Genomic DNA, 26,062 nt, shown 5'->3' with positions numbered 1-26,062 from the left:
TCCATTCCATTTTAACTGAGGGATGGGATGTGGTTAGAGAAGTTTTAGTATCATTTCAGGGAAAATCTTCCTGACTCCTCTGAGTCCATCCTCCTCCATACTCTCTACAACACACAGAGGAATCTTTTCAAATGGCTGTTTGGTCTGCAAAACACTTTTCAAAGTAAGTGGGGAGTCTATAAATGTAAGGAAAGCTGGAATGACAAGGCTGGTGACAGACAGAAAGCCAAAGGGAGTTTGGGGGTTAGGGACTCATACAACATTAGAAAAGAGAAAATACTTGATTAGGCAAAGCCATGGGGACATACTCAGCACACTCACATACACAACTATCCACTGTATTCAGGAGAAACTCAAAGACTATTGTACACTTACACACTTTAAAAAATAAATAAATAACCCACTGCAAGATTCCAGCCAAGTTACTTCTTTGGAGGATTCTCAACCCTCCCTCACGTTACCAATTATTTCCTATATATAGAAGAATCTCCCCGCTGGCTACCTACCCCAATTTTGAATCTCAGTGCCCAATACCACACTCAGAGCTCACTCACACACACTTGGAAAACTCAGCCTTAAATCCAGCCTTTTATATTTCTGTGCATAAATGAGGATAAGTCATAAAGTGTTCCTAGTAGGGTTCTAGTTCATACATACACAGGTCTATTCCAAATAAAATATGTCTCTGCAGTCTGTGGATGGCTGCAAACAAGTTCTCCCAGTAAGCACTTGTCTTAGTCTCCAATCAGATGCCTTCAAAAAGAAGGACCTATAAAATAAAGGCTTCAAAGGGATTCTATTCTGCCAGTTAAATTGAAGGCAACGAGATCAGTTCAAAAAGCCACAGAGAATGCTTTTGGGGATCCCAAAGGGGTCATCTAGATAGATTCTCTCAAAAGACACACCATGATCATGGATCTTTTCAGAAGTTTGAAGAAAATTTAAAACCAGTGGTGAGAAAAGGTCAAGAAAGTGGCACTAAGATTTTTTTTCCATCATAACAATGTAACTGCTCAGTCATCAAAGGTAGCAAAAACTGCCCTATGAGAATACCAGTGGGAAACTTTACCCTAGCCATCAATCATACAGTTCTAATCTTGCCCCTTCCGATTTTTTTGTTGTTGTTGTTCCCAAAACTCAAAGAACATTTCAGAGAAACACAAATTAGGTTAATTGAAGAATCCAAAACTGCTGTTGTGGTGTGGTATAAATCAAAGAGCGTAGAATTTTTCAGGTAAGAGTTAAAAAGATGGAACTCCCTGCCTTTAGGAGTACATAGACCTAGATGGAAACAATAGCTTCACATTTGGATATGTTTGTTTAAAAAAGGTTCGAATGATTTTTGAGCAATACTTTTTGCCCTGCATTCATATATGAATAAAAAATGCTATTAACTCTGGGTTTTCAGGGTTTTCATAAACTCAATTGTAAGTTTGTTAAGCAAGTATTGCCTCTTTGTCTTTTCCCCAGCTTTACCTCATGATACCTAGAACTCTTTAACCACTTATAGGAAACATGTTGATTCAAATTGGTTTTCTGAGTTTGCTTGTTTTTCTATAGAAATTAGGTACATTCAGGGAAAGGGCAATTTAGAGAGAGAGAGAAACAGGATTGGTGACCTACTGTTCTCTAGCAAATGAATGTCTTTTAAGCTGTTGGAGCAACAGAAATCTAAGTTTAAGAGTATTTGCATCATGCTAAAGAATGTAAGCTCCTCAAGAAAACGTATTCACCCTACAAATCGATTGGCCCTTGAAAACTAGGTATCCAGTTACAAAGTATTAGCTCTTTCTTTATAGTATGAAAATGCAAACAGAGGTGAGGTGGCCCTCAAACATGTGGTTGTTAGGTATCATCCAGTTGGTTCCCACTCATCGCAACAGAATGAAATACTGCTGAGTCCTGCACAATCCTCACAATTGTTGTTATGCTTGAGCCCATTACTGCTGAAATTGTGCCAATTCATCTTGTTGATGATGTCTTTTTCACCGTCCCACCACTTTGCCAAGCATAATGTCCTTCTCCAGAGACTGGTCCTTCCTGATAATGTGCCCAAAGTCTCATTATCCTTTCATCAAGGGAGAATTTTGGCTGTACTTCTTCTAACACAGATTTCTTTGTTTTTCTTGCAGTCCATGGTACTTCAAATATTTGTCTTCAATACCATAATTCAAATGCATCAATTTTCTTACAGTCTTCCTTATTCATTGCCCAACTTTCACATGCATATGAGGCTATTGAAAATATTGTTGTTTGGACCAGGAGCATCTTAGTCCTCAAACTGAACTCTTTGCTCTTGAACACTTCAAAGAGATATTGTGCAGCAGGTTTACCTAATGCAAAACACCTTTTGATTTCTTGACTGCTGCTTCCATGACTGCTTACTGTGGATTCAAGCAAAATGAAGTCTTTGACAACTTTAACATTTTCTCCACTTATCACGACATTTATGGATATAGTTGTGTGCTAGGAGCCAGCCCCAGCAAACTTATTCCAGGGTTTTTCCAAAAGCGGGTGCGGCGACGGCAGATTATGGAGTCATGGATCATGATAAATTCAAAATCTTCTCATTATATGCTTTATTATTATTATTTCTATGGCTACTCTAATACTTTACTTCTCTCATTCTTTACTGTCCCACTCATTCTTTACTCCCCTGCTCTCCTGCTCATATCTTCTGCGTCCTTTCTCCCCTCCCCTGGCTCCTGCTTCCCTTCTCTCCTCTCCTGCTCCCCTCTACATTACTCCCTCTATCCTCCCTCCATTCTTGTCTCGTTCTACTTTCCTCTACTTACTCTTACCTCTACTTCTTGCCTCTAAGTCTTCTTCCACCCATTCTTCTACTTCCCATCTTCCCTTCTTCCTTCTCTTCATCCCTTCTACTTCTTCCCTTCTTTACCTCCTTCTTCTTTGTTCTCTGTTCCTCTTGTTCTATCTTACAACCCCCTTATATACCCTTACAGAAAACATTGCATTCATAGAAATCAATGACATCAAGGTACAATCTATCTTGGGGCACATTCCTTATGGTTTACAATTCTTAAATTTACAACAGGGATGAGAAGTTACAGCAAAGACATTATCTCAAGGCATAGGAGACATTCAGGTGCCTTGAAACCTTTTAGTTAAACATTTGTTCATACATAAATCTATTCTTTTCTATGGGAAACAAGTTAACCTTCACATATTTCTTAACCTCTGTCTGATAAATCTTGTTAATTTTAGTTGTTAGGTGCAATTAACTCTCCATTAACTTCTTCCATACACTATCTGTTTATAGCCTACAAAAACATCACTTATCAGGGAAACTGAGGTTATGAAAAACAACTTCTCTAATTTACTGATCATTAATTTAAGAACATCTAAGTCAGACTTTTTATTTAGTATCTGTATATACCATACCCTTTATCTAATTGTTTTTAGAAATTCTTGTACCCACAGCCCTTATTTATGGCTGTTCATGTTTAGGATTCTTTATTGCCTTAAACTAAGGCTACAAGGAAGAATGTTTACAATCACTAAACCTAAGCTGGCAGTAATTCAATTGACAAGTACTGTCTCCTAGCAATCTTAAGAACATTGTTAATATAAGTATTAAAACTACCTAAGATTACAAGTAGAATAAAATGTAGCTAATGTGTGGCTTCTAACTTTTAATGAGAATATACTAAAGTGTAGGAGAGTAAAAAATCTAAAGTAAAAAAGATACTAATAAAATCATGAATAACTCAAAGGATGTTTTAACAAGAGAAAAATTTCAACTAGGGGTCTGTGCATAAAAATAATAAAACAACTCTTTGTGGCTCTGAGAAAGAAAGAGAGAAAGAGAGAAAGAAGGAAGGAAGGAAAGAAGGAAGGAAGGAAGGAAGGAAGGAAGGAAGGAAGGAAGGAAGAAAAAGAAAAGAAAGTATTTCATTGTTGCTTTGCAAAGACAATGAATTCTTCATGCACAGGTTTTCCCCATGTCTCATTTATTTAATTCCTCGATTAATATGTCTCAATTTATTTATTTTAATTCCTTAATTAATTATGGCCCTGGCCAGTTGTGAAGATTTTGTTTTCTTTACACTGAGGAACAATCCATACTGTAGGCTGTGATCTTGAATCTTCATCGGTATTTTAAGTCCTCTTCATTTTCAGTAAGCAAGGCTATATTATCTGATATCACAGGTTGTTAATGAGTATTCCTCTAACCCTGATGCCATGTTCTTCCTCACATAATTCAGCTTCTTGGATTATTTGTTAAGCATACACACTGCATAAATATGGTGAAAGAATACAGCATTAGCAGACAATTTTACTAATTTTAAACCACTCAGTCTCCCATTCGAATGACTGTCTCTTGGTCTGTGTACAGGTTACTAACAAGCACAATTAAGTGTTCTGGAACACCCATTCTTTGCAATGTTATCCATAGCTTGTCATGATTCACACAGTAGAAAGCTTTTGCATAGTCCATAAAACTTAAGTAAACATCTTTCTAGTATTTTTGCTTTTAGCCAAGCTCCATCTGATGTCAATAATGATATCACTCATTCCACATCCTCTTTTGAATCCGACTTGAGTTTCTGGCAGTTCACTGTTGATGTATTGTTGCAGTTGTTTTTGAATTATCTTTAGTAAAATTTTACTTGCCTGTGGTATTAATTATAGTGTTCAATGATTTCTGCATTACATTGGGTCACCTCTCTTTGGAATGGTCACAAATATGGATCTCTCCCAATCAGGTGACTAGGTAGCTGCCTTCCAAATTTCTTAGCACAGACAAGTGAGTGTCTCCAGTGTTGCATCAGTTTGTTGAAAGATTCTATTTGTATTCCATCAGTTCCCAGAACCTTATTCTTTGCCAATACCTTCAGGGCAGCTTGCACTTCTTACAGCAATGCCATTGGTTCTTGATCATATGCTACCTCTTGAAATGGTTGAACATTGACCATTTATTTTTGGTATGGTGACTGTGTATACCTTCCATCTTCTTTTGATGATTTCTGCATCATTCAGTATTTTGTGCATAAAATATTGCAAGTCAAGGCTTGAATTTTTTCTTAAGTTCTTTCAGCTTGAGAAATGCTGGGCATGTTCTTCTCTTTGGTTTTCTAACTCCAGGCATTTGCACATTTCGTCATAATACTTGACTCTGTCTTCTCAAGCTGCCCTTTGAAATGTTCTGCCCAGCTCTTTTACTTCCTCATTTCTTCTGTTTGCTTTAGCATCTCTACACTGGATGGCAAGTTTCAGCATCTCTTCTGACATCCATTTTGGTCTTTTCTTTATTTTCTGTCTTTTTAATGACCTTCAGCTTATTTTCCTGTATGATGTTCTTGATGTCATCCCACAGCTCTTTGGTCCTTAAAGTCTAATGCATCAAATCTGTTCTTGAGATGGTCTCTAAATTTAGGTGGATCTGTTCAAGGTCATATTTTGGCTCTCCTGAACTTGTCTTAATTTTCTCTTCCCCACCTGGCTGAGTTTTTCTCATCTTTCAAAAATCAACTCAAATTTTGATCCTCTGAACATTTTAGTTTTATCCGTATGGGCTATGGAGTCCTGGTATGGCATTGCAGTTTAATGCACTGGACTGAAAAGACAATTTGAACTGCAAGATTGGTGGTTCAACCTTACCAGCTGCTCCGTGGAAACCCTATACAGAGTCACTATGGGTCAGAACTTACTCAACGGCACTTAACAACAACTGCAAAATATAGGCTATAAATTTCTGACAAGTAAAGACCATGTCATATTTTTTATAAATGTTTCTTTGAAAAAATGAATTAATTAATCATTTAATGTTGTTAAGTACTATCAAGTGAATTCTGATTCATAACAACCCTTATGTTGTTTCTGAGGAGCAGCTGATGGGTTTGAACTGCCGACCTTGTGGTTCATAGTCCATTGCTTATCCTACAGTGCCACATGATAGAAGGCAAAAATAAGCAATAATAAAAAATTTTATCATTATTTTTAAGAAAGAAATAACATTCACTAGGATCCATCTGCATTTATATCCATAAACCTCTACTTCATTCTTTTTCCTCCTCTCTTTGAATACACACAATTGGTAAAACTGAATTCCAGTCTGTAGCTGTTCAGAGTCAGATAGGTTAGAACTATATTCATCCATGATTAACAATAGAAGCTGGAGAGGTCAAAAATTGAACACAGAAAACTGAAGAAAAATTTAAAGGCATGGAAAATGTTCCAAAACCCAGAGTTTAAAGCCAGAGCCAAAGTAACATAAAAATTATGTCCACACATTCTGTGATACTCCTTTTTTTTCTAAACTTTGTATTGTGAATCAAGTGAAGGTTTACAGACAAGTTCTAGAGTCAACAAATCCTACCCTTTGTTTCATCTCAGTGATTGCAATCCCCTCCCTGAAACAACAGTTATCCCACATCCTCCCTGTATTTCCTGTTTCCATTCCACCCACTTTCCCATCCCTTATCAACTTTGTCCTTAGGTAAATGTTACCCTTATGATTTAGAATGATTGAACCTTTCATGGTGAGCATACCTCACTAGTGTTGTTGACCCTTCTATGTAACTATCTACTGCTTGACTGAAAATTAGGCCATAAGAGCAAGTTCATTTCCAGATGTGAAGGGTGGTTGAAGGCCATAGTCTTGCATTACTACTGTCTCTTTCTGACCAATGAGCCAATCCTTTTTTTTTTTTTTTTGTAATTTTGAGTTTTGTTCCACATTTTCTCCCACTCTATCCATTACTTTCTAATGTGATCCCTTGGTAGTAGTAGCACCATCTAGTTCTTCTGGTCTCAGAGTTGTGACAACTGATGTTCACATGTTCCATTAGTCCATTGGACTAATTGAATCCAAACATCTTCAATTCTTGTCATTCTTCTTTCTTCTGCACATGGGGAGACCAATAGTTGTACCTTAAATGACCACTTATGAGCTTTTAAGATCCCAGATGCTACTCACCAAAGTAGGATATAGAACATTGTCTTTGTGGACTACGTTATGCCAATTGACCATGGTGTCTTCTGAGACTATGTTTGGCACTCCTATTTCCAAACGGTAGAACCTAATTTCCTTGCCCTTGAGTGTAGACTGGATTTAGAGACTAGTATCTCTGGTAGCATAGTGGTTACAAATTGGGCTGCTAATGTCACGGTCAGCAGTTTGAAACTACCAGTTGTTCCATGGAAGAAAGATGAGCCTTGCTGCTCCCGTGAAAGATTTACAGCCTTGGAAACCCTGTACTGGGTCACTATGAGTCAGAACGGACTCCATGGCACATAACAACAACAACAACAATCTAATGTTGAATAGTAGGTGATCAGTTCACAAAAAGCACCATATATCCTTCTCTCTGTCCAGATTACTTGCTCTGAAGAAGCCAGTGGCCATGTCATAAGGATACGCATAGAGCCTATGGAAAGGCCCATGTGAAAAGGAACTGAGACCTTCTGTCAATAGTTTCATCATGGAAGTAAATTTCCAAAACTTCAGACAACTGCAGGCCCAGATACCATTTGAGAATCCCTGAGCCAGAACCACTCAGCTAAACTTCTTTCAAATGTCCTGCCCACAGAAACTGTAATATAACAACTGATACTTTAAGCCATTAAATTTTGAGGTAATTTGCTACATAGCAATAGATAACTAATACAAGGTGAATACTCTAGGGTATAGGTTACAGATTGGCAGTCCATAGCAAGATTCAGTCTATAAATGTATTTTTTTTTCTGTTCATAGTAGTGGTGACTGTTTTTGTTTTGCTTTTTAGTCAGTAAAAACTTTAAAAACATTGCCTTTATTAGAAATCTAGATTTTCAGCATCTCTCAAAATTTTAGATTTGGCAACATAAGGCCCTGCATCTCCACCTAACAACCATCACAAGGAGCAGAGAACCCAACTTCTGCCACAAACAAGGCATGTTTTCTCAGGTTTACTGCAGTCACCATGGGCTCCTGATACCCCCATACTGACACACCAATGGTCAGTTATGATTTAAATAGTTCAGGCACCAAAGTTTTTTACTAGTAGAGAAATACTTTCAGCTCCAATATCTCTATCAAAAGTAGAACAGAAAAAGATATACTAAAAGAATTGTGTTTTTGTTTTGTGTTGTTTTTGTTTGTGTATGTATCAAGGGCTGACTTTCAATAGATCACAGCCAGGAACTGCTCTGCTACCAGAAGCAGGTCATCTAGGAATAGTTTAGCACCAAGCTCTCTACATACATGTAGTATGTGACAGTCAGAGGGATCCTCAAAATCTTAAAGGTAGCAACAAAGATTATAACATTACTTTCCTCTCACAATTGCTTGTTTTGAGAAGAACCTTGCTACAATCATAACATCTACTGCATATTTTCCTGGTTTTGCACCAGAATTTTCATTTCCAATATTCAGCAATTGTTTAGGCTGAGTTTCTTATTGATGGTTCAAATTATGTCTGACCATACCCATTAACTAACCAAAGAGATAGTTCCAAGTACAACACCTACTTTACTATAAATTTACATATCTTTCCTTTACTGATATTTCTAGAAAACAAACCTTGAACTAGAAGCATGGGTCAGCAAGCTGCTGGTTACATCTAACCCACCACCAGTTTTTGTGAATAAAGTTTTATTGGAACGCAGTCATATTCATTTATGTATGTATTGTCTGTGGCTGCTTTCATATTACAAAAGCTGAGCTAATAGCAGCAACAGAGACCTATAACCCACGGCCTAAAATATTTACTACTTAGTCCTTTATGTCTAGCTAACTCCTGAGATAGAAGGGTAAAATATAAATATTTTGGTGGTCAATAAGCCAAGAACATATTATACTTCAAAAGTGCACAACATGAGAAGGAGTACAACTCGCAGCCCATCTTCAAAGTATTTGAACTGTGATTTACAGTCAATAATTCTGAGGCTTTCTTTATTTACAAATGCACAAAACAGAACATTTGTTTCAGCGTGAAAATGAAAAGGACTCACCGTGGCAAGTTTCTGAACATCATCATCAGAAGCTCCCAGAGATGCCAGGCCTATTTCTTGTGAAAACTGAGCAAACTTAGGATCTGCAAGTAATGGGACGTGACCTAGGAGTTCATGACATGTGTCTCTGAAAAGAAGAACATCATTAAAAAAGTTACACAAGAAGCTTTAAATGATTATTGGCAGAACAAAACTTGAAATCTCAAAGACAGCCTTGTTACTATAATTAATTGCTTTATCATATCTTATCAATTCTTTAGACTTTATAACCTCTTAACATTTCTGAAATCTAGAAGCATCTTACGATAAGTGTCTTCAATTATGATATATAATCATTTTCATAAAATAATAGAGATTACTACTTTCAAGTGTTTTCTATATGCCAACATTATGGTAAATGTTTTCTTATATAAATTTTCTCATTTAATCCTCAAAACAAACTTCGAAAACTAAAGAAATATATTAATCCAAGAACCTATAGTAAACTACAGCTCACAGGCTGAATTTCACCCATTGCATGTTTACGCAAATAAAGTTTCATTGGAACATAGCCACATTCATTCATTTATGTATTGACTATGCCCAATTCAAAGAGAGGTGACTCAACAGAATGCGGAAATCATCAGACAATCTCTTAGATATCTCATACGAGTAAAGTTTTGCTAAAGGTAATACAGAAACGGCTACAATCATACATTGACAGAGAACTTCCAGAGGTGCAAGCCGGATTCAGAAGAGGCTGTGAAATGAAGGATATCATTGCTGATGTTCGATGGATTTTGGCTCAAAGCAGAGAATATCAGAAAGATGTTTACCTGTGCTTTATTGACTACTCAAAGGCTTTCAATTGTGTGGATCATGACAAGCTATGGACAACATTGCAAAGTATGAGTATTCTGGAACACTTACTTGTGCTCATGAGGAATCTGTACCTGGACTAAGAGGCAGTTGTTCAAACAGAACATGGGAACACTGAATGTTTTAAAATTAAGAAAGTTGTGGGACAAGATTGTATTCTTTCACCATACTTATTCAACCTGTATGCTGAGCAAATTATCCGAGAAGTTGGGTTCCATGAAGAAAAACATGGCATCAGGATTAAAGGAAGACTCATTAATAACCTGTGATATGCAGATGATACAACCTTGCTTGCTGAAAGTGAAGAGGACTTAAAACATTTACTGATGAAGATCAAAGAGCACAGCCTTCAGTATGGATTACATCTCAATGTCAAGAAAACAAATATCCTTACCACTGGCTCAATAAACAACATTCTTATCAATGGAGAAAAGATTGAAGTTGTCAAGGACTTCATCCTTCTTGGATCAACTATCAACACTCATGGAAGCAGCTGTCAAGAGATCAGATGATGTATTGCATTAGGCAAATCTGCTGCACAAGACCTTTTTAAAGTGTTGAAGAACAAAGATGTCAGCTTAAGGACTAAGGTGTGCCTGACCCAAGCCATGGTATTTTCAATAACCTCATATGCATGCAAAAGCTGGACGGTGAATAAGGAAGACCTGTAGAAGAATTGATGCTTTTGAGTTATGGTATTGGAGGAGAATATTGAAAGTGCCATGGGCTGCCAAAAGAACCAATAGATTCATTTTGGAAGAAATGTAGGCAGAGTGCTCCTTAGAGGCCAAGATGACCAAACTTCTTCTCTGATACTTCGGACATATGGTCAGGAGGGACCAGTCACTGAAGAAGGATATTATGTTTGGTAAGTTAGAGGGTCAGAGAAAAAGAGGAAGACCCCCAACAAGATGGATTGGCCTACTGGCAGCATCAAGCGTGGCAACAGTAGTGAGGTTGGCCCAGAACCGGGCAGTGTTTCTTTCTGCTGTGCATAAGGTTGCTATGGGTTGGTATCAACTCAGTGGGTTCTAACAACAACAACAACAACAACAACAACAACAACAACAACATGGCTGCTTTGGAGTCCTGGTGTGGCATTGTACGATAAGCACTGGACCACAAGATCAGTTTGAACCACAAGGTCAGCAGTTCAAACTCACCAGTCACTCCTTGGAAACCCTATACAGGGTAGCTATGAGTTGGAACCAACTCCAGCACTTAACAACAACAACAATGGCTACTTTTAACTGTAACAGCAGAGTGGAGTAATTATGACTAAAACTGTATGGCCCTTGACACCTAAAATATCTACTAGTTGGCCCATTAAAGAAAAAGTTGCCAACTCTTACTACATAAAGATAGTGATGAAGCCAAAACTTGAATCTAGATTTGTATGATTTCCAATTGCTTTTAACCCTTAAACTGCAGTGCATCCCATGTTATACTTTGTGAGGCTGTGAGGCACTGGGAAATAGCAGAAGACCATATTGTCATCATGAAAGTGACTTTTTGCATAGGCAATTTATCTGCTCTTAACTCCAGCAACACCCTTTGAACCAGTACATTGAAAGACCATCTTAGTTCTCTCCTTTGATTTGACTGAACTAGGTAATGTTGTTGTTGTTGTTATTAAGTGCCATTGAGTCTATTCCAACCCATAGCAACCCTATATAGGGTTCCAAAGGAGCAGCTGGTGAATTTGAACCACCAACCTCGTGGTTCAAATGGACCTTGCAATCCAGTACATTATCCCACAGCTTTACAGGTAATGGTAGCAGCTTCAAACTCCTTATTTGCCTGAGCTTCCATTTGGAATCAATACCTGGGCAAAGGACAAGTATGTGTCTCAGTGAAGTAAGGCAGAAGTCTTGCTGAGTCATGACCATGAATCACAAACTGATACGGACCTATATTGGAAGGGATTTCTCTCTAATTCTCTGTAACATTTTATTTTCTTCACAAAAACAAATGACTAACTAGGCAGAGAGTAATTTATCCTAATTTCACCTGTGTTCCTCTGAAGTGCATTACTTCAAATAGGTGCTATAATGTGTGGCATTGTGGATTAATGTGCTGGACTGCAAAGACATGTTTGAACTGCAAGGTTGGTGGTTCAAGCTCACCACCCACCCCTACGAAACCCTATAGCAGGATCACTTTGCTATCGGAACCAACCCATTGGCAATTAGCAACAACAACAATACCACTGTTACTGGAGTCCTGGGGTTGCACTGTAGGATAAGCACGGAACTGCTGACCTCAAGATCAGTAGCTCAGTTCCAATAACTGATCTTTGGAAACCATAAACAGGATCATCACAATGAGTTAGAACCAACTCAAGGGCACTTAACAACAACCGCTGTTATTAGGATCCCTGCCGGCATAGTGGCTAAGAGCATGGCTGCTAATCCTAAAGATCTGCAGTCCTAACCTACCAACTATTCCATGGGGAAAAGCTGTGGTGGTCTGCTTCCATACAGATGAATAGCCTTAGAAACCCTACAGGGTAGCTCTACCCTGGTCTATAGGGTCACGATGAGTCAGAGTCAAGTCAGTGGCAATGGGTTGGTTTGTTTTATCACTATTATTACAAATACAAAGTAGGTCACATCAGTCGTGCAGTTGAAGCAAGTGCAATGGCAGTTAAGGCACAGGACTGGTGTCTACATACAACAGATGGCGTCCCAGTCCAAAAAGCCTTGTTCCCATAGCTTCAAACCATAACCTCAACATTGGCCACCCATTTCACAGACACATCAGTTTAAAAGGAATGCAAAGTGAAAACATGGGAATTGAATACTAAAAGAAACTTCCAAGTCACCCCCTATCACCTGTGTGCCAAAAGCTTCCTCTTTGCATATAAATAGAATATGTGGAAAGAATATGAGGTGTTTGTTCCTTAGGCAAAGAATCAAAAACTCTCTGGGTTTAGGGTGAAAGGGAATTCAAATGTTATCTGAGCTCCTCATTTTAGAGATGAAGAAATTAAAAACAAGCAGACAGGACAGACAAGACATGATGAGACAGAGCAGTCAGGATGGTACAGATGGAACAAGACATACAGACAAGACAGGATGGGCAGAACAGAACAGACCATGACAACTAGCATGCTGACTGCCCTTTATATACTGGGTGCTGTATTCATCACATGACTAATTTAATGCTTTTATATCACATGACTAGAGTTGTTGTATGACAAAATAGGATAAGCACTGGACTGCTAACTGCAAGGTTAGCAGTTCAAACCCACCAGCTGCTCCTTGGGAACCCTATACAGGGTCTCATGAGTTGGAACCAACTCCAACAGCACTTTAACAACAGCCATCACATAACTAATTGAATCTTCACTTCAAAGGAAGCCTTATTATTTCCCTTTGACAAATGAAGGAACTTAAATTCAGCACACAAAAGCATCTCTTCCAAGGTCACACTATGATTAAGAGACCAGATGTGAGATCAAATTTTTCTGAATCCAATGTAATTCTCTTTCTGCTCTATTTTAACTTGTAAATGTATGCCAAATAAGACTAGACATGTGGGAAGCATGACTTAGATTGAGGAGACAGTTTAATCAAGTTTGTTAACACAAGTAAAAATGTAAGTTATTAAGTGTATTTCTTTCCTAGGGTTGCTGTGGTTTAATCACAAACTGAGCGATTTAAACAACAGAAATTTATTCTTTCACAATTCTGTAGGATAGAAGCCTGAAATCAAGGTGTTGGCAAGGTCATGCTCTCTCTGGAGGCTTTAAAGAAGCAGTCAGCCTTGCTTCTTCTTTGGTTTTAGCGGTTAAGGTCAAACCTTGCTATTCCCTGGTCAGCCTCTGTCATCACGTGATATTCTCCTTATCTGTTTTTCTCTGGATTGGATAACAGCCTGCCCTAACTTAGTATGATCTCATGATGAATAAACTAATTCCATATGTAAAGACCCTATTTTCAAATAAGGTCACATATTGAGGTTCTGGATGGACATTAATTTTGGAGGAACACTGTTCAAACAGTATTCTATTAATACTATTAAGTTTCTCAGTGGTTATCAAATTATTTGGGAAGACTTTTTTTGGAAATATCAATGTTTGGTTTCTACTCAACCAGACTCTAAAGTTAGACCTGTGCATCTGTATATTTTATAAAGCTTTCAGGTGATAATAAAATACAGCCAGAGCTGAGAATTCCTGCTAAACCCGGTCATGAAAAGACCTCTACCAGCATGCTTTAGTAGTTAAAAGTCTAGTGTGATTGCTTAATTTTGAGGTCTCCATGTTCAATTCCACTAAGGTTACATCAGAAAGTTGGAGGGAAAGAATGGAAGATGGTGATAGAAAGGTAAATAGGTAATTAATAATGCCTCTATATGCATTTGATTCAGTTGCAAGTCTAATACTTATATATTTAAAAAAAAAAAATCAGGCACACTGCACCCATGTGGAATTATGGGAAAAATCTGAAAAATCCAATTTTATGTCCTGATGTAACTAATAAGCATCCCTACTAATCCAGGCAAAAGATAGGACAAAAATAATTCCAAATTAGACCAGGCATCAAACTCTGATGACATACTGAAGATGGTATTTACTCATGTTAACAGAATCTAAAATAATAATTATAGTGGCCATCAAGTACAACTAGACACTTTGTCAAATGCTTTATAAGGTAAAAACAGAACAGAGAAGCTTGTGGTAACAGCAGTGTTTGTAGATTCTTCATGCAATACTGGATTTACTTCTGAGCTTGCTAAATTATTTGATGAAAGCTGATGCAGAAGTCTTCTATCTATGCATCAATGGAGTCTAGGGAAGAATCGAAATCAATCTGACACCCTTCTCACACCAAACTGTAACAATCAATCAAATCCATGTTCTTTATCAGTTCTGCTCCCCTCAGTTCCATTTCTGCTCTGTCACCAGCTGCCCATGCAGCTCTTCTTTCTCTGACCCTAGGAGTCAGGTCACTAGTTAGAGGGAACAGCCCTTCAGACTGGCAAGTCTGTCCTAGACCTCAGACACCAGCCACATCTTGGGAGTCTCCATTACGCCAGCGTTTCGGACCTGCTGGCTACAAATTCAGGAGTCTCTTCAGGATCCTTTGGGCCCTGCCCCCCAGGATTGGCTGGATTATACTATTTTGGGTTTGTTAACTCACTAGAACAATCATAAAACTCAGAAAAGTGTTACACTTTGGATTACAGTCTTACTATAGCAAAAAGGATACAAATTAAAAGATACATAGGGTAAAATCAAGGAGCGTTCACAACACAGAACTTATATTTCCCCAAAAGGGATGAGCTACCTACCACATGCATCAGTATTTTTCACCAACCAGAAAACCCATGGCGCTTCCTATCCAGAGCCTTTATGACCACCTGACTATTTAGGCACACTTGATGGAACCACCTTAACCCTTGCCTTTCCCCACCCTCCACCTTTGACTGAAATATCACCTGTTTCTTCTTTAGGGCCTGACTAGCCCCACCTGACTCATAACTCTTGGTGGAGTCTGAAGACCTCACCAAAGACACTTCAGTCCCCAGGGAAATTCCATGATTTTAGAGATTCTCTCTCAGGAACCAAACCCAAAAAACCAAATTCTTTGGATAAAGTTGAATTCTTTCATTCTTTATGCCACAGAGTCAAAAAGCTTGTAAGTTAAAAGGTAACATGAAAAGCTGGTGTTAAACAAAGGAAAGATGAAGAGGAATACTAGCTATCCCGAGACATGAACTATCACCTGGATTTAAGGTTAAGGTGTCATTATCAGAAACTTAGACTTAAAAACCTTTCATAGCATTAGAATGATTAATTGATCCTTTATACGTAAAAGAGGATAAAAGGCAGAAATTTAAAGGAAAACCTATACAATAGGACAAGCACTCAATCACAAGGTGGGTTTGAACTGCAAAATTGGCGGTTCAATCTCACCAGGTGCTCTTCAGAAACCTGATACAGGTTCTGTATCAGACCAACTCGACAGCACTTAACAACCTGAAGAAAGATTTCTAACACAATTACTAATGGAGTGTTAAGGATGTCCTTTGTCCTGTTGGGAGTAGAAATGATAATGTTATATTTGGATCGTTTATGCCCTCTCCTCAGCTCTGCCTCCATGCAGAGATCCTGAGAAAGAGCCATCCTTCAGTTTTCTGAACAAACAGCAGTGTGTATAGTAACCTCACTTCCCATGGCATCAAGGCTTTGTTGTTAAGTGCCATCGAGTCAGTTCCTATCCATAGCGACCCTGTATAGGGTTTCCGAAGAACAGCTGGTGAGCTTGAACCGCCAACCTTGCAGTTTAAACGCTTCGCAGTCTGGCGCATTAACCCACAGCACCACACAAGGACTCAAGACTTTAAGTGCCATTATTTCAAGACCAGGAACAAGGTTAATGCCCTCTATGACTTTGATGGAACATTCTCAGAAATAAACACCAGTGTCTTTGATTAAGGGGCATGTAAAGGAAAAAAAATGAAATGCCTGAACACTCTTCTACGAAAGAATTAAGAAAGACTTTTAATGGCAGTAGTAAAAGCAATTAACTTGGAAAAATCCACATTTTCTCTGATTTCCAAGAGACCAAAGGATTAGAAGCTGAGTTGCTCACCATTCCTGGAGGCTGAGAGAGTTGCCAGGCTATGGGTAATTGAAGGAAAAAGCTGAGCTTCACCAGGACCACAGTGCCGTCTCTATAGATGTTTTGCCAATTAAGCTCTGTTGGGTTGAAATCATGCTATTTTATCCTGTTTTACAAAGTGCAACTGCCACAGTTTCTATGTCCTGCATGTAAAGTACTTCGAGATCCCTGTGTCTGGCTGTGTCTTCCATAGCTGGACCCCTGAGTACCTAATTATGAACTTGTTTCCCTACGTGAATCCACAACTATTGCCTTATCTGACCAGATCTCTCTTAAAAGATTCAATTATTAGGCTATAATTGCACCTGTCAGCACATGCTGCATCCAATCTCTACATCGGCAAACTTTTCTCTTTTTAACTCACATCCCTTTGATGCATTTTCGCCTGAATAATGCTTCTCAGAGCCCTTTTCACAAAAGCGCTCTATTCACTGGAAATGTAGGGCCTTTCAAAAGTGTTAACACTGTAAAACATCATGTCTCTTTTTAAAAAAAAAAAAAAAAAAAAATTCTAGCGCTGATATCAGACACTAAACTTTGGCTGCTCTAAATTGGAATCTTCTCTGATAAGCTCTGTTAGGGGGATTCTAAAGCCTACAAAGGGTTCTGGGCAAAGCATCTCCAGAGAATTCTTAAATCATTCTAAGAAAGTTGCGATCATTTGCTATGGGGATATAAGGGTCCAGGTTGTTAAGTTCAAATTCAAGATGAGTCTGGCATTTTTCTCCTCTTATCAGTTTTCAAAGTTGAGTCCTCACGCTATGTGTTGAACATCTCCTTTTTATTTTGCTATAAATTAAAGCTTTTAAGAGGCAGTGAGTGAGCATCCAATGCTTGTTTCCCATTCTGAATCAGTACATCTGTCTTTTAAAACATATTTCTATAGGTTTTGTTTGTTCTAAATGGCGCTGAAGTCAACACTTCAGCTAAATCATGACGGAGAAGGAAAGGAGGATGAGTGGGAGGGATGAAAAGTTTGCATTGATGAAAAGCAGGAAGATGGAGCTGGGAGCCAACATAGAGGGGTTTTTTTTGTTTTTTGTTTTTTTCCTGCTTTCACACAACATTTGGTGGGTAAGTACAAGTAATCTGGGATAACACACTGGGACACGGGACACATTGCAGGAGGATGGCGTGGTTTGTTTTCACTGCAAGGAAATGATAAGGAGAGTTAATTTGGTATTGGAGCATTTTTTTTCTCTCTCGCCTTGCATCCTTCGGAGACATATACAGCATTTCTTTCACTTTAAAATAGCATACTGTAAAATCTGGCCCAGATAACATTTTAGGCAGCTCTTATGATCTCTGTCTCTTACATGCACCTCACAGTAGAGATAAATGCATGTGTGACCTTCTTTTGACTGAGCTGACCATCTGGTGAGATCTTCTTTACTCACCCCCAAGAATCATAAGAAAGTTCACTGCTATTTCTCTTCTTCTTTTGAGGTTCTTTTGAGACTGGCAGACATTACAGTTGTCTATATTGTTATTATTTAGTTCAAGAAGCATTTATTGTGTGCCTTTGATGTACTATGTAAAGAATTGAGGCTTAAAAATGAATAAGACACAATCCTAGAATAACCTTAGGAAAAGTTACCTTCTGGTTCCATAAAAGGGCAGTCAAATAGCAAATACTAACTTTCCTGTTCCAGTGAAGGAAATCATTTCCAGTTCTTACAAGGACCACAAAAGGGCAACTCTCTTGATATGTCTCTACTCGCCTAGCATTCCTGAGATATTTCTTCTTTCTTGAAAAAATAAGAGATTTTCTCTTTTCATCCTCTCCCCCAATCTCACTAAATATAAGAAATATTAGTCTTGAATATGTTTGTCTTTTTAGAAGATATTTTGTTACTTAAACAAGAAGCAGTAAGTTCCCACCAGGCCAGAGGTCATTTTATGTTGATCTTTGGCTTTCTTGTGCTTAGATAAGACACATACAATAGAAGCTCAGTAACTGCTTTTTTAACTCAAGTGACTACAGCAGCTATGATGGGGCTCAGTTGCTCAAATAGAGCTGAGACCTAATACTAAATTTTTTATTTTACTTTTTTAGCACTGCAAGGTCAGTGGTTCAAACCTACCAGACGCTCTATGGGAGAAAGATGAGACTGTCTGCTCCCATAGTGATTTAAAGTCTCAGAAACCCTATCTGGGATCACTACAAGTCAGAATCAACTTGATGGCATTAGATTATTTTTAGTGGAAAATAGGGCATTGGACAGGATCTTGGTTTTGTTTTTTCCTAGTGTGTGACCTCAGAAAAATTATCTGACTTCTTTGAAACTCTTCAATCCCATCTGTAAAATGGGAACAATAAACACAGCCTGCCTCACAGATATGAGTAGAACGATGCCAGACAAACAAAATGTGTGGGAGGTATGTCAGACTGACCATTTGTCCTTCTCTCTCCTCAGAGTTTTGGTTCCTGTCAGTAAAGGTGATTCTCTCTGGAGCAGTGAAGAGATAGGAACAGTGCTTACCTCTTCCTGGCCCAGCATTCAATGATTTTGAATTTATTCTCCTGTAGTTTCAATTTAACAGTGCAAATATTCCTGAGAAAAAACATTTCCTTCAGGTCTTCTCAGTCGTCCACATTTTACGTTACATAAACAAACGTCTCCCTGACTGCAAAACACTGGAAGACTATGAATTTTGAATACGGTAAGGAGTCCTGGTGTGGTACTGTAGAATAAGCACTGGACTGCTAACCACAAGATTGGCATTTCAAACCCATTGCCTGTTCCTTGGAAATCCTATATAGGATCTCTATGAGTCATAACCAGCTCAACAGTACTGAATAACAACAACAACAAGGGTGCTTAAAAGTGCTAATTCTAGATTATGGGTACTACAGATTATGGGTACCTAGTTGGTAAAAAGAAAAGTAGAGATATCCTGCTTTGAATCTGCTTAAATAAATAAATGGGTGGCAAGAGAACAGCCATAAAGAACAAAAACAGGGGTGCCAACAAGCACACAGACACAAATGTGGTTTCAAATGTACAGGTTTTAAATAATGTATAGAATTTTTAAATACATATTGAATGTCTATTGTTAGAGTGCTTGAAACTCTTGAGACAAAGGCTCTGTAAAAAAATTTCAGGGGTTATTTTGCTTTTAGGCACTTCACAAAACTAGACACAATATTATGATTGAAAACTTGGAAGTCCAAGTCTAGGAACTTGGCCTTGTAAGAATGTGCAGGAATTTTATGAGGCACATCAGCCTCCACATGAATTTAGGAGATGCCAAGTAGAAGAGAACCTATTTGGTATTTATATAAAGCTTGTTTTCTCTCTAAAGATCAAAGTGTTATTTCATCATCCCTCACACAGGGAGGTTAAATGGCTTGCCAACAGTCACAGTGAGAGCTGAGATGGGGAGGCCTGGATTTCTTGGCATTTAGTCCATTAGGTCCTTCTGCCTGAGGCCATGGACTCAGCAGCCACCAACCTGCATGATTAGAATGCAGTGAGGTACCATCCTGTATATTCCTGAAATTGGAGGCACCTCCTCTTGATAAATGGGGCAAGCTAACAATGGTCCTAAAGGATGAAATGAGAGGGTGGGCTTTTAAAAAGTCTGTTAGGCCAAGAACTGGCCAGGAGAGCACAGTGCTAGACTACCTAATAGGCACATAGTTAAGATTCTGGCAAAGCAGAGTAACAACAACAAGTAAGAATGTCTGGGCTTGGACTACTGTAGGTAAAATGTAATCTGTAATTAGGAAACCAAGGGAGAAACTACTCAACTGCAGCATGCGTGTAAAATCTGAGTTTTTCTGTTTCTTGTTACTGTTTGACATAGAATTAGTATTAAGCACAAATACTGGCACTACATCCTGACTTGTTTGCTTACCGACTGTGTGACTTTGGGTTAAGTTACTTAACCTCTCTGTGCTCTAGTTAATTTATCTACAAACTTAAAATAATAATAGTAACAACTCTGAGGGTTGCTGTGAGTACTAAACTGATTAATCTATGTATGGTGTTGTTAAGTGTCCATGAGTCAGTTCTGCCTCTTAGTGACTCTATACTGGGTTTCCAAGAAGCAGCTGGTGGGTTTGCACTTCAAGCCTTCTGGAAGACTGTAGAAGAATTGATGCCTTTGAGTTGTGGTGTTAGAGGAGAGTACTGAAAGTGCCGTGGACTGCCAAAAGAACCAATAGATCTGTTTTGGAAGAAGTGCAGTCAGAGTGCTCCTTGGAGGCCAGGATGACTAAGCTTCGTCTCTCATACTTCGGACATATTGTCAGGAGGGAACAGTTGCTAGAGAAGGATGTCATGCTGGGTAAGATGGAGGGTCAGAGAAAAAGAGGAAGACCCCCAACGAGATGAATCAGCCAAGTGGCATCATTGATAGCATCAAGTGTGGCAGCGGTAGTGAGGTTGGCCCAGGATCGAACATTGTTTCATTCTGCTGTGCATGGAGTTTTCTATGAGTCGGTTCTGACTCAATGGCACCTGACAACAACAACAACCTATCCTACAGTTCCACACCATGACTCTAGTTAATCCATATACAACATTAAAGAGTGCCTGATACATGTTGTGTTGTTATTAGCTGTCTTGAACCAGTTCTGAAAGATAGCGAGAGACCCTATGCACAAGAGAATGAAACATTGCTCAGTCCTCCGCCATGCTCACAATTGTTATGTTTGAGCCCACTGTATTAATCCACCTCATTAGGGGTCTTCCTCTTTTTCACTGGCCCTCCACGTTTCCAAGCATGCATGATGTCCTTCTCCAGGAACTGGTCCTTCCTGACAACATGTCCAAAGTACGAAAGACAAAATCTTGCCATCCTTGCTTCTAAGGAGTATTCTGGCTGTACTTCTTCCAGCACAGATTGGTTTGTTCTTCTGGAAGTCCATGGTACTTTCAATATTCTTAACGTACATCATAATTCAAATGCATCAATACTTCCATGGTTTTTCATATTCATTGTCCAACTTTCACAGGCATATATGTACTACAGCTTGGTTCGTCCTCAAAGTAACATCTGTGTTCTTTCGCACTTTGAAGAGGCTTTGTGCAGCAGATTTGCCTAATGTAATACATCATTTGATTTCTTGGCTTCTGTTTACATGACTATTGATTATGGATTGAAGCAAAACGAACTCTTTGACAACTTCAACCTTTTCTCTATTTATCATGGAGTTATTTATTGGTCCAGTTGTGAGAATTTGCATTTTCTTTACATTGAAGTGCAATCCATATTGAAGGCTGTAGTCTTTGATCTTCCTCAGTATTTCAAGTCCCCCTCACTTTCAGCAAGCAAGATTGTTTATATCATCTGTATATCACAGATTGTTTGTGAGTCTTCCTCCAATCCTGCTACTACATTCTTCATATAATCCAGCTTCTCAGATTATTTGCTTAGCAAACAGCCTAAATAAGTATGGTGAAAGGCTATAATCATCGCACGTACCTTTCCTAATTTTAAACCACTCAATATCCCCTTATTCTGTTCAAACAATGAGTTGTTTGTACAGATTCCTCATGATTACAGGTAAGTGTTCTGGAATACCTATGTTCCTTATGATCCACATAGTTGAATGCCTTTGTGTAATCAATATAACACAAGTAAACATCTTTCTGGATCTCTGCTTTCAGTGAAGATCCATCTGACTTCAGTAATGATATCCCTTGTTCCATATCCTCTTCTGAATCTGGCTTCAACATCTGGCAACTCCCTGTCAATGTACAGCTTCAACCATTTCTTAATTCTCTTCAACAAAATTGTACTTGCATGTGATATTAATGATACTGTTCAATGATTTCCACATTCTGTTGGGTCACCTTTCTTTGAAATGGAAGAAATATGTGTGTCTTCCAATCAGTTGGCTTGGTACTATCTTCTCAATTTCTTGGCATAGATGAGTGAGTGCCTCCAGTACTGTATCCGTTTAGTAAAGCATCTTAATTTGTGTTCTGTCAATTCCTGAAAACTTGTTTTCCATCAATGATTCAGGTGCAAGTAGGACTTCTTCCTTCAGTACCATTGCTACTTGATCATATGCTACCTCTTGATATGGTGGAATACTAACCAATTCTTTTTGGTACAACGACTGTGCACTGCTTCCATCTTCTTTTGATCCTTCCTGTGTCTTTTCCCACTGTTGCTTTTAAGTATCATTGAGCAGATTCCACAGAATCCTTTGATATTGCAAGTCAATGTTTGACTTTTTTCTCCAGATTTTTCAGTGTAAGAAATGCTAAACATGTTCTTTCCCTTTGGCTTCCTAACTCCAAGTCTTATTGTACATTTCATTATACTTCACTTTGTCTTCTTGAGGTATCCTTTGAAATTTTCTGGGCAACTCCTTTACTTCATCATTTCTTCTAATCCCTTTAACTTCAGAGTTGATATTACATGATTGCTATTAACAGTAGAAATATTATTATTGCTGTTGCTGTTATTATAGTAGAAATATTGTTGTTGTTAAATTTATCTACATTAGGGGATGGAAAAAACAGTTAGAATTGAGGAGATTTCAACTCATGTAATTGAGTGGATTGCAATCAAGTAGATTCCAGTGCATGTATGAGAATACACCTCTCTAGGGGTTTCAATGACTAATTTTTCAGAAATAGATTGCACTTCTTCAGAAATGCATCTGAGTGGGTCCAAACTTCCAACTCTTCAGTTAGCAACCAAGTTTATTCACCATTTGCACAATTCAGTGACACGAAGAAGAGTAACATGATCAGGACTTAGAGTATCTAACATATTCACTGGCCCAGGATGTAGCCCAAACTAAAAGACACTTCAGAGGGAGAAGGTAGCTTCTAAGCTGGGAATACCACCTCTGGGTTAGAAAGCAGGAAAGGGACACCAGATGGAATTGGCTTTCTAAAAGAAAGCCATTTTCTGAAAATCATGGGTAAAATTGCCGTTCTGCAATCCTAAACAGCAAAAATAAGGATGGCACTGCAAAGGAAGCCAACTGGCTAGGCAGGAAGCTTGGCACCAAGCTTGGGTATCCTTTGGGAAACAAGTTTAAGGCAAGCAGAGCTCCTAAGAATGAAGGTTAAACTCTATAAAGCTCTGGCTTACCTTCCCCGCTCTGCAGTTAGTCCAAGCCCAGACTTGACTTTGGCAAGGTTTGATGTTAAAAAACACCCACAACAGCCAGGGCTTAAGTCAGACAAATTCACAGACCCAGAATCTCTCACATGGGAGCAAAGAGACAAAGCTGGGAAGAGATCATATTTTTGCTCTCATTACAGACCTAGTGAGAGACATCTGTTTAGTCAAGAGGAGCAGCCAACTTTCTTATAAATGTAAAGGCCTGTGTCTTTACCTGCTGATATTATTACTTAACAAATGATAGTTAAAGCCTGAGCCCCAAGAAAAAGGAAGTAAATGGCATCTGCCAGTTTTAGTAACAGTTCTACTTTAATAAGTTAGAATTCTGCAGATGAAAAAATATTGTCAGAAATAACTCACTTTAATTTTTCTTGTAAAATTGAAACACGTTGGCAATTATATGAAAAACCACTTGACTGCAAAACCTTATTTAAACTTTTATGTTTAATAATAGTTATATGTAAAAAATAACAATAATTACCCCTAAAATGTTCAACTGTGACAAAAAAAAAAAAAGATCTTCCTTAATGCAAATGTCTTTCATTGAATAATGGCAATCAGGGCTGCACTATTAGTCAGGGGCATCATGAATTACATCCTAATGGCAAAAGTTCACTCTCTGAATTGAAAAGTGACACCACCGGGAAACAGCAGAAGATATGCTCTCATTAGCATACGCTGAGTGCTAAATCATCCCAGCACAGTCCCAAATCTGGAAACTCCTTGATTGAAAAAGCTTATACTACGTTGTGCCAAGTATATTTTTATGACATATCTGAACCATAAAGTAGAATGAATATTTTTAAATGTTTTCATTCACAATGTGGATGAACCTAGCAAACATTATGCTAAGTGAAAGAAGCCAGACACTAAGACCCCATATTATACGATTCTATTTAGATGAACTATCCAGAAAAGTTAAACCTTGAGACACAACAAGCCGATTAGTAATTGTCAGAGGCTGGGGTAGGAGAGAATGGGAAGTGATTTTAATGGGTATGGGGATTTTCTTTTGGGTGATGAAAATGTTTCAGAAGTAGTGGTGATAATTACATAGTAGGTGAAAATACTAAATACCATTGAACTGAACACTTTATAATGATTAAATTTCATGTTATGTGAATATCACCACAATTTTTTAAATGTTTGCATTCACTCATCTTTAAAAAGAGAGTTCAGTTGCAAAATTACTCTACTGCTTTGGCAGGTTTTTTTGTTGTTGTTGTTTGTTTTCTGGAAAGACAGATATTGTCCTGGTTTAGCTTCAAATAATGAGGTCAAGAATGTATCTTTATATTTAAAATTCTATGTTGTTTTTCCCTGAACATCAGGAGCTTGTGCTGTGGATGTTAATTGAAGGAGCCCTGATGTCACAATGGTTACTCATCCAAGCTGCTAATCTAAAGGTTACAGTTAGAACCCACCCAGTGACTCTGTGGGAGGAAGATCTGGCTATCTGTTCCTGTCAAGACTGTCATTGGGTGTCACCGAGATGATTCTAACTCATACCCATCCATAAGACTGATTCTGACTTATTGAAACCCTATCTGGCAGAGTAGAACTGTCCACGGGGTTTCCACTGCTGTAAACCTTTACATGAGCAGACAGTCTCTTATTTCTCATATTCAGATTTGAATCCCATAGATCCAAATTTCCTGCATAGTAGCTGTTGGGTTTGAACTGCCAACCTTGCAGTTAGTAGCTCAACATTTAACTGGCTGTGCCCCCAGGGCTCATTTCAGACTCATTGTGACTGTATATAACAGAGGAAAATTACTCCATAGGGTTTCCTAGTATCATTAACATCAAATGTAATTAAAATTTCGCTGAAGATATTTCAAAAATGACTGCAACAGTACATAAATAGGGAACTGTCAGAAACTCAAGACTACTTCAGAAGAGGACATGGAATGACGGCTATCACTGCTGATGTCAGATGAATCTTGGCTGAAAGCAGAGGATACCAGAAAGATGTTTACTTGTGCTTTGTTGACTCTGCAAAGATTTTCAACTGAGTGGATCATGACAAGCTATGGATTGTGAAGAATAGGTATTCCAGAACACTTGATTATACTCATGAGGAACCTATGCATAGACCAAGAGGCAGGTATTTGAACAAAACAAGGGAATAGATAATGGTTTAAAATCAGAAAAGGTGTGTGTCAAGGTTGTATCATGTCACCATACTTATTCAGTCAGTATGCTGAGCAAATAATCCAAGTAGTTGGATTATATGAAGAAGAGCATGGCATCAGGACTGAAGGAAAAGCCCTTAACAACCTGCGATATGCAGATGATACAACCTTGCTTGCTGAAAGTGAAGAGGATTAAAAATATTGATGAAAATCAAAGACTATAGCCTTCACTATGGGTTGCAACTCAATGTAAAGAAAATTGAAGTCCTCACAACTAAACCAGTAAACAACATCCCTATAAACGGAGAAAAGATTGAAGTTATCTAAGACTTCATTTTGTTTGGATCCAAAATCAACACTCATGGAAGCAGCAGTCAAGAAAACAAA

At 38.3% G+C, this 26,062-nt stretch overlaps 1 protein-coding gene across 1 annotated transcript in view; it reads right to left on the bottom strand.

Annotated features, from left to right (window-relative positions):
- Window positions 1-26,062, bottom strand: part of TPH2 (tryptophan hydroxylase 2) — a 149,765-nt gene that overhangs the window by 50,767 nt on the left and 72,936 nt on the right. Inside the window, exon 8 of the mRNA XM_006871613.1 lies at window positions 8,956-9,082. Coding sequence (XP_006871675.1) covers window positions 8,956-9,082 — 127 coding nt within the window. The remainder of the gene's footprint in view (window positions 1-8,955; window positions 9,083-26,062) is intronic.

Source organism: Chrysochloris asiatica, unplaced genomic scaffold (genome assembly GCF_000296735.1).
Source record: "Chrysochloris asiatica unplaced genomic scaffold, ChrAsi1.0 scaffold00170, whole genome shotgun sequence".
In the NCBI taxonomy this organism is placed as follows: domain Eukaryota; kingdom Metazoa; phylum Chordata; class Mammalia; order Afrosoricida; family Chrysochloridae; genus Chrysochloris; species Chrysochloris asiatica.
The sequence above is the reverse complement of the archived record's forward strand: the minus strand, read 5'-3'. Positions and strand labels throughout refer to the sequence as shown.